The 10,196-nt window shown below is 49.3% G+C and overlaps 1 protein-coding gene across 1 annotated transcript; it reads left to right on the top strand.

Moving 5' to 3' along the window:
* Window positions 1–1,031: 1,031 nt before the first annotated feature.
* Window positions 1,032–6,253, top strand: LOC122104532. Its single transcript, XM_042675453.1, is given in 2 exon segments — window positions 1,032–2,493; window positions 2,568–6,253. Coding segments are annotated over 2 exon segments (5,148 nt in total).
* Window positions 6,254–10,196: the final 3,943 nt, after the last annotated feature.

The following is a 10,196-nucleotide window of genomic DNA, read 5'->3' as shown; positions in this document are numbered from 1 at the left end:
TGCACAGAAGCAAGTCCACCCTACTGAAAGATTAAAATTGGGGCTATGTCTATTTTACAATATGCTAACTGCTAATTCTGCTTCTGTAAACCTGCTTACTGTAAACCTGCTTACTCTAACACTGACCCTTCCCCTCCCAGAAATAAGTAAAAAGTTACAAAGTCCAGATGCAGGCCCAGGGACAAGGTCTGCAAACATAGATAAAGAACAAAAGGGTATGTTCTTCTAAATTCCTGTTTAGAAGCTCTCAGCAAGGGGCTCAAAATAAAGACCATCTGGCGAGCCCAGCAAACTAGGGAGCCTGTAACTATGTGGACACTTGTTACAAAACTTCCCGCGCAGAGCTGAGCCAATCCTGGGGAGCCTGGGGTCTTATGCTAATCCTGTGGTTTTTATCTTTAAAAGTGCCTGTAACCACTGCTCCGGGCTTCCAGTCTGCCTTGGACAGGGAGCCCGTTTGCTGCAAACGCCTAATAAAATCCTCTTGCTTGTTGCATCTGCTGGTTTGGAGTCTTGGTTCTTGGGGTGCCCTCCCGTTGAAGAAAGCATCCCAGTGGGACTGGGGTCTTTCAGTTGGGGGCTCGTCCGGGATCCAGGCGCCCCCAGACCCCAAATTCCAGGACCGGTAGGAGGTGAGATAGAGCTCTTGTCTTGTGTGTTTGTCACTTTCATTTTATGTTCTGGGATCCAAATCTGTATTTGGACTAGTGGAAAAAGCAGACATGCCCAGTACCCTAGTCCCGCCCTGGAGCCCTGCTCCAGGGTTGTCTGAATCTGTATTTGGGCCAGAGGGAAAAGCAGACGTGCCCAGTACCCTGGTCCCGCCCTGGAGTCCTGCTCCAGGGTTGTCTGGAGGAAGGAGGAGATCCGAGTGTCTCTCTGTTCTGGGGAGGTTAGGCGCGGCCGGCCACTCCCATCTGTAATTCCTTCCTCATCTGTACTCACTGGGGAACCGCGCGGCGTTTGTCTATCTCGTCTGTTTCTGTTTAGCGTTGATCGTCTTTGTTGTCTGTCTTGTAACTTTTAAAGAAATGGGGCAAAAGCTAACAACCCCCTTAAGCCTTACTCTAGATCACTGGACAGAAGTCACCACCCGGGCCCACAACCTGTCGTTGGAGGTCTGGAAGAAAAAGTGGATCAGCTTCTGTTCCTCCGAATGGCCCGCCTTCAATGTAGGGTGGCCTAAGGAGGGCTCCTTTAATCTTGGTGTTATTTTACAGGTGAAGGCTCGAGTTTTCCAGCCCGGCCCTCACGGACACGCTGACCAAGTCCCCTACATAATTACTTGGGAAAATCTTGCTCAGGATCCCCCGAAGTGGGTTAAGCCTTTTCTCTCCCCTTCCATCCCCCTCTCGGCCCCTCCACCCTCTCCCACTCCCCTAGTCCCTCTTCCTCCTGCCCCCATCCAGCCTACCTTTCCTCCCCTGCCTGTCCCTCAGCCACCTACTCCCCTCACCCCTCCTCCACCACCCTTATCCCAATCTTTCCTCTACCCCCTAAGGGAGTTGTCAAAACTTAAAACAAAGGACCCCTCCCCCTCCTCTTCAAGACCCCCCGTTCTGCCTGATAATCAGACAGAGACAGACTTGTTATTGTTAGAGCCTCCCCAAATGCCAGACCCTCCGCCGCCTTATGCCCAACCTGCTCCTGCTCCTATGGAAGAGCAAAGGGGCCCGATAGGGGTCTCCCATTCCCCATCTGCTCCTTCTCCGGACTCCACTGAGCTGGAGGTGGAGCCCCGGATGCCTTCGTCACCTCCCAGCAGTCGTCTGTGCCTCCGCCGTGATCGAGGCGGAGAGACGGGGGGAGGCTGGACGGCCCATGCTTTTCCCCTCCGGACAGTGGCCGGCCAATATCAATATTGGCCCTTTTCTGCTTCGGACTTATATAACTGGAAAACCCATAACCCGTCCTTTTCACAGGACCCTCAGGCCCTTACGGGCCTGATTGAATCCATTCTGCTAACCCACCAGCCCACTTGGGATGATTGTCAGCAACTCTTGCAGACTCTCCTCACCACGGAGGAACGGCAGCGAGTGTTCCTAGAGGCTCGCAAGAATGTTCCAGGAGAAGATGGCAGGCCAACGCAGTTGCCCAATGAGATCAATGAAGTGTTCCCGTTAACCCGCCCAAATTGGGACTTCAACATCGCAGCTGGTAGGGAGCGACTCCGTCTTTATCGCCAGGTTCTGTTGGCAGGTCTCAAAGGGGCCGGGAGGCGCCCCACCAATTTGGCTAAGGTACGTGCAATAGTGCAGGGTTCTGAGGAAACGCCTGCGGGATTTTTAGAGAGACTAATGGAAGGATACCGTATGTATACGCCCTTTGACCCCTCTGCTGCAGACAGACAATCCGATGTCATTATGTCATTTATCGGGCAGTCGGCCCCGGACATTCGGAGTAAGCTACAACGGTTGGAGGGGCTTCAGGGGTATACTTTACAGGATTTGGTTAAGGAAGCAGAGAAAATTTTTAATAAGAGAGAGAGGCTAGGTCAGATAGGAACCTGGGGGAGGAAAAGAAACCTCTAGTGAGCCGTGACCAGTGTGCATACTGCAAGGAAATAGGACACTGGGTCAGGAACTGCCCGAAAAAAAGGGGGCAGATAAGAGGATCCCGAAGACCAGCACAAGTATTGTCCCTACAGGATGAAGATTAGGACAGTCAGGGCCAGGAGCCCCCCCCTGAGCCCCGGGTAACCCTTCAAGTGGGGGGCCAGCCAGTAACCTTCCTGGTTGACACTGGCGCCCAACATTCGGTCCTAACCCGAGCAGGAGGTCCCCTGAGTTCTAAGACATCCTTGGTGCAGGGGGCCACAGGGGGAAAATTGTACCGATGGACAACTGAGCGAAAAGTACACCTCGGAACAGGGCTAGTCACCCACTCATTCCTCCTAATTCCAGACTGCCCCTATCCATTGTTAGGGAGGGACCTCCTCTCAAAGGTAGGGGCCCAGATTTATTTCCAAGGAAAAGGGGCCTCCGTTAGAGGACCCCAAGGACAGCCCCTCCAAGTCCTAACCTTACGCCTGGAGGATGAACACCGGTTACATGAAAGCCCTCAGTCAGCTCAGATCGACCCCCAATGGTTATCAGATTATCCCCAGGCTTGGGCGGAGACTGCAGGAATGGGACTGGCTACGAACCAGCCTCCCGTGGTTATTGGACTTAAAGCTTCAGCTACCCCGGTAATGATACGCCAGTATCCATTAAGCAGGGAAGCCAAAAATGGAATTAGGCCTCATATACAAAGACTGCTCCAATTGGGTATCCTAAAACCATGTCAATCTCCATGGAATACCCCCTTATTGCCCGTCAAAAAGCCTGGGATGGGAGACTACCGTCCAGTACAGGACTTGAGGGAAGTGAATCGGAGGACAGAGGACATACATCCCACGGTGCCTAATCCCTACAACTTACTAAGTACGCTGCCCCCGAACCACACATGGTATACAGTGCTCGATTTAAAGGATGCTTTCTTTTGCGTAAGGCTAAGTCCTCAGAGTCAATCGATCTTTGCTTTTGAATGGAGAGATCCAGAATCAGGTTTTTCAGGACAGCTCACATGGACGAGATTGCCACAAGGATTTAAAAACTCCCCGACCCTGTTTGACAAGGCTCAACATCAGGACCTGGCTGACTTCAGAGTCAATCATCCCCAATTCACTCTTCTACAGTATGTAGATGATCTACTCCTAGCAGCTGAGACTCGAGATGACTGTTTGAAAGGTACTGGGGCCCTTTTAAAGAGACTGGGGGAGTTGGGGTATAGAGCCTCAGCCAAAAAGGCCCAAATCTGTGTCCAACAAGTGACCTATCTAGGCTACAAGCTGGAAGGAGGGCAGAGGTGGCTAACAGAGAGCCGAAAACAAGCCATCACCCAGATCCCTCCGCCCACAAGTGCGCGAGCACTGAGGGAGTTCTTAGGGAGTGCTGGATTCTGTCGCTTGTGGATACCAGGGTTTGCTGAACTGGCAGCCCCTCTGTACCCCCTTACCAAGGCAAATACCCCATTCCGATGGGAAAGGGAACAACAACAGGCTTTCGATCAAATTAAGAAGGCCTTATTATCAGCTCCGGCCTTGGGCCTCCCAGATGTGACCAAGCCGTTCACTTTATATGTGGATGAGCGACAGGGAATTGCAAAAGGAGTTCTGACCCAAAAATTGGGACCTTGGAAAAGACCGGTGGCCTATTTTTCAAAAAAACTGGACAGTGTGGCGTCAGGATGGCCACCATGTCTCCGGATCATTGCAGCTGTGGCCGTGTTGGTAAAAGACTCTGATAAACTAACCTTGGGACAGCCCTTAACGGTGACGGCCCCCCATGCCATAGAGACAGTTATTCGCCAGCCCCCTGACTGTTGGCTTTCAAACGCCCGGATCACCCATTACCAGACAATGCTGTTAAACCCCGACCGAATCCGGTTCGGGGCCGCAGTCTCTCTCAACCCAGCAACTCTACTTCCGGACTCAGGCCCTCACCTCTCCATCGAACATGATTGTCATCAAATCCTGGCCGAGGTGCACGGGACCCGAGAGGACTTGACCGACCAGCCCCTACCAGATGCTGAACACACCTGGTATACGGATGGAAGCAGTTTTCTGCATAACGGTGAGCGGAAGGCGGGGGCAGCAGTAGTAGATGGGACCACAGTCATCTGGGCATCAGCCCTAGAGCCTGGGACATCAGCACAGAGGGCCGAACTCATTGCCCTGACACAGGCTTTGACAGAAGCCCGGGGGAAAAAAGTCAACATTTATACAGACAGTCGGTATGCTTTTGCTACCGCACATGTCCATGGAGAGATTTATAGGAGGCGAGGCTTATTAACCTCGGCAGGAAAAGACATTAAAAATAAAAAGGAAATCCTAGACCTCCTACAAGCCCTCTTCCTACCTAAAAAGGTGAGCATCATCCATTGCCCAGGTCACCAAGTGGGGAGGGACCCTGCAGCAGAAGGGAACAGGATGGCGGATGAAACTGCTAAGGCAGTGGCCTTACAAAACCAAACCCTTGCCTTAGCCACATCACGGGAAAGACAGCCAAATAAACAGCCTCTCTTCCAGTATTCAGACCAGGATGTGGAAACAGCCAAAAAGCTAAAGGCAACCTTTAATAACTCGACTGGGATGTGGGAATATGAAAACCGGACTATATTGCCCCGCAAGGATGCGAGAAGGCTGGTTACTTACTTACACAGGTGGACCCACTTGGGTTACAAAAAGTTGGAGACTCTTTTACAGAGGGAGGAGCAGTCTCATTACATTCCAGATCTGCCGGGCATAATTAAACAGGTCATAGACTCTTGTGTTCCCTGCGCCAAGGTCAATGCAGGCCGATTCCAAGCGCCCGCTGGAGTCAGAATGAGAGGAGAACGACCTGGCACCAACTGGGAGGTCGATTTCACTGAAATTAAGCCTGGCAAGTATGGAGCTAAGTATCTCCTAGTCTTTGTGGATACCTTCTCCGGCTGGACAGAAGCTTTCCCCACCAAACAAGAGACTGCACAAGTGGTAGTCAAAAAGATTTTGGAAGAAATTTTCCCTCGATTCGGGCTCCCTAAGGTAATAGGGTCAGATAATGGCCCTGCTTTCGTCTCCCAGGTAAGTCAGATGGTGGCCAAGCTGTTGGGGATAGATTGGAAATTACATTGTGCTTATCGCCCCCAGAGTTCAGGACAGGTAGAACGAATGAATAGGACAATTAAAGAGACCCTAACCAAATTAGCCCTAGAAACTGGCACTAAAGACTGGGTCCAACTCCTTCCCATGGCCCTGTTTAGAGCCCGGAATACTCCGGCAAGCCATGGATTAACCCCCTATGAAATCTTGTATGGAGGACCTCCTCCTATAGCAGATTTTCTTGACCCTGCCATTGATTCTTCTACAAATATCCAAAGCCTACAGGCACGGCTGCGAGCTCTACAACTCATCCAGAGACAAGTGTGGAAGCCGCTGGCCGCCGTCTACAGCGCGGGGAGCTCTGCAGTCCCGCATCCCTTCCAGGTTGGTGACGAGGTGTACGTGAGGAGGCACCAGTCCAAGACCCTCGAGCCGCGGTGGAAGGGCCCGTACATCGTGCTGCTGACCACACCCACTGCGCTAAAGGTAGACGGGATCGCTGCCTGGATCCACGCCTCCCACGTCAAGCGAGCGCCGCCTGGAGACAAGAAGGACACCTCGGAGCCAGCGAGATGGAAGGCGCAGCGCACTCAAAACCCCTTCAAGATAAGACTCTTAAAAACTGTTTAATATTCTTTGCTGTTGTAACCTTGACAGTAGCAGAGGGACAAAGAGTCCATCCCCTGGCAGGCATAAACCCACACCTTCCCCAAAACCAGACATGGCAAGTAGTAGATGAACGCGGGGGTGTGATGTGGTCTACCTTTAATGTAGCCCCCCTCTGGACATGGTGGCCTGACCTGAAACCAACCTTATGCATACCTCTTAGTAGAAGGGTCTCAAGGTCAGGCTTGTCTCCTCCCCACATCCCCCGGGGAGGTTTCCCGATCTATGTCTGTCCGGGCGGACATCAGAATCCTTCCCTCATAAGCAAATGCGGGAGGGAAGAAGATTATTTCTGCAAAACTTGGGGCTGCGAGACCACCGGTGACGGCTCCTGGAATCCCACCTCCTCCTGGGACTACGTAATAGTCAAGAGGGCCAGCGAGCAAGGGGAGGGAGGGAGCTGCAAAGACAAAAATTGCCACCGGTGGTGCGTAAGACTTATTGTAAAATTCACTGCTAAAGGAAAAATGCCTAACTTGGGCTGGGAGACTGGGCTCACCTGGGGGATTAGACTGTACAAGCAGGACTATGACGATGGCGGATTCATAATTGTCCGCCTTCGGGTGGAAGGCATAAACCCCCGCCCTATAGGGCCTAACCCCGCCCAGGAAAAAAAGCCCCTTTTCCAAAACCGACCACCTGACCCCACCCTCCCGCGGGCCACCCCCGACCCAGGGCTGCCCCAAATGCCTCCCTTATACAATTTAGTAGAAGGAGCTTATTTCGCCCTCAATTCCACCAAAAGCGACCTTACTCAGTCCTGTTGGCTCTGCCTTTCTGAGGCCCCTCCTTATTATGAAGGGACAGCTTATGATGGTACTTACAGCTATTCTGACTCATGCTCCTGGGGGCGCCAGGGCACCAGGTTAACTCTAGCCGAGGTGTCAGGCCAAGGACTATGTCTTGGTACACCACCCCCTGAAAAGAGCCAGCTCTGTGCCCGCATAGAAGAGGTTACAGCTATTCCAGGCAAATACCTAGCACCCACAGATGGGGGATGGTGGGCATGTGACACCGGATTAACCCCTTGTGTCTCACCAATGTTGATAAACCAGACTGGTTTCTGTGTCTTAGTACACCTCTACCCCCGAGTAACATACTATGACTCCCAATCCTTTGAAGAACTGGCGGAAGGCCTGGTCCCCCGCAGATTCAAAAGAGAACCCATCAGCATGACATTAGCTGTCCTCTTGGGATTTGGGACCGCCGCAGGTATTACGGGAGTAGGAGTAGGGGCGGCCGCATATGCGGAAGGCCAACAAGGCCTAAGACAACTAAAAGCTGCCATAAACCAGGACTTAAGAAATGTACAAAAATCAGTCACAGCATTAACAGACTCCCTCACCTCCTTATCAGAGGTAGTGCTTCAAAACCGTAGAGGTTTAGACTTAGTCTTTCTCAGGGATGGTGGGGTGTGTGCAGCCTTAAAAGAAAAATGCTGTTTTTATGCTGATCATACTGGAGTAGCGAGCGACTCCATGGCCGAACTCCAAAAGCGTTTAGACGCGCGAAATTGGGACAAGATCGAACAGAGCAGCTGGTTTGAGAGTTGGTGGTCTAAATCCCCCTGGCTCACCACGCTGCTGTCCGCAGTAGCAGGACCTGTCATTATTCTATTGTTGCTTCTCACCTTTGGTCCTTGCATAATTAGCAAGCTATTGCAGTTCATTCGTGAAAGGCTGTCTGTCATACAGGCCATGGTACTAACTCAACAATACCATGTATTACAGGCAAGTGACACACCTACAAATGAGATCAGAACCTCCTAGATTTTAAGATTAAAATCAGTCCAAAGAAAAGAGGAGGGAATGAAAGATTAAAATTGGGGCTATGTCTATTTTACAATATGCTAACTGCTAATTCTGCTTCTGTAAACCTGCTTACTGTAAACCTGCTTACTCTAACACTGACCCTTCCCCTCCCGGAAATAAGTAAAAAGTTACAAAGTCCAGATGCAGGCCCAGGGACAAGGTCTGCAAACATAGATAAAGAACAAAAGGGTATGTTCTTCTAAATTCCTGTTTAGAAGCTCTCAGCAAGGGGCTCAAAATAAAGACCATCTGGCGAGCCCAGCAAACTAGGGAGCCTGTAACTATGTGGACACTTGTTACAAAACTTCCCGCGCAGAGCTGAGCCAATCCTGGGGAGCCTGGGGTCTTATGCTAATCCTGTGGTTTTTATCTTTAAAAGTGCCTGTAACCACTGCTCGGGGCTTCCAGTCTGCCTTGGACAGGGAGCCCGTTTGCTGCAAACGCCTAATAAAATCCTCTTGCTTGTTGCATCTGCTGGTTTGGAGTCTTGGTTCTTGGGGTGCCCTCCCGTTGAAGAAAGCATCCCAGTGGGACTGGGGTCTTTCACCTACAGCAATTGGAAACTTGTTACACATAAATCCTGAGATTGGCTCAAGGCTAGGCTCATTGAGTCTCTCAGGAGCTAGCCCATCAAGGTAAAACTACTGATTGTTGACAGGCCACAGCCCTACCTACAACCTAGCACCACTCATCAACTGCAAGCTAGAGGAAACAGCTACCTCACTCATTTTTTGATACTCAAAGATTAATGGAGGCATTCATGGAATCCACAAACAGATAGCTGGAGGAATCCAGGGAGGTCACAATGGGAATGCTGAATGAAGGAAAGGGAATCCAATGGAACCATAAACAATCAACTAAGGGATTAGAGAAGAAACACTGAAAACCAAATTAAGGAAGTAAAGAAGTCCATACAAGATCTAAAACAAAGCTCCAACAAAGAACTTGAAGCCATCAAAGCTGACCAATTAGAAGAAAAGGAAATAAAAAAACAAAGTAGAAAATATTGCCAGTAGGTTAGACACAACCAAGATTCAGAACCTTACAAGGGAATACTTCTCAAACCATTATGCTAATAAGCTTGAGAATCTGGAAGATATGGACAAATTTCAAGCAAATATAAACATGCCCAAACTGAACCAAGATGAATTAAACCAACTTAACACACCCATACCAAGCATCAAAATAGAAACAGCAGTAAGAGACCTCCCACCCAAGAAAAGCCTAGGACCACATGGATTTACAGCTGAATTCTACAAGACTTTCAAAGCAACACTAACACCTATACTCCTCCAACTCTTCAATGAAATTGAAAGTTCACTACCAAACTCTTTCTATGAAGCTATCTAAACCCTCATCACAAAACCAGGCAGGGACTCATCAAAGAAAGAGAACTATAGACCTCTTTCATCAATGAACATTGATGCAAAACTCCTCAACAAAATTTTGGTCTATCGACTTCAACAACTCTTCAAAAAAAATCATACACCATGATCAAACAGGATTTATTTCAGGGATGCAAAGCTGGTTCAATATATATAAATCAATTAATATAATTCATCACATCAACAAGAGCAAAGATAAGAACCACAAGATTATCTCAATAGATGCAGAAAAAGCATTTGACAAGATCCAACACCCCTTTATGATGAAAGCTCTGGGAAAACTAGGAATTCATGGAACATCCCTCAATATAATTAAGGCTGTGTATGACAAACCTATGCCAGCATTATACTTAGTGACGAAAAGCTAAAGCCATTTCATCTAAATTCAGGGACAAGACAAGGATGCCCATTTTCTACCCTTCCTTCAATTTAGTATTAGAATGCCTACCTAGACCAATAAGACAAGATGCAAACATAAAGGGGATCCAAATAAGGAAAGATGAAGTAAAACTCTCCTCTTTGCAGATGACATGATCTTGTATTTAAAGAACCCCATGGACTCCATGCCCAAGTTACTTGAGCTGATTCAAAACTTTGGCAAAGTAGCAGGAAAATTAACCCTAAATTAACCCTAAAATTAACGCTAAAATTAACCCTAAAAAACCAGTGGCTTTTCTGTATGCCAACAATGAGAAGAACACAACTGAAATC

The sequence above is a fragment of the Dipodomys spectabilis genome, unplaced genomic scaffold (assembly GCF_019054845.1).
Source record: "Dipodomys spectabilis isolate Male_0828 unplaced genomic scaffold, ASM1905484v1 ptg000026l, whole genome shotgun sequence".
NCBI lineage: Eukaryota > Metazoa > Chordata > Mammalia > Rodentia > Heteromyidae > Dipodomys > Dipodomys spectabilis.
This window is presented reverse-complemented; position numbering and strand designations above follow the sequence as displayed.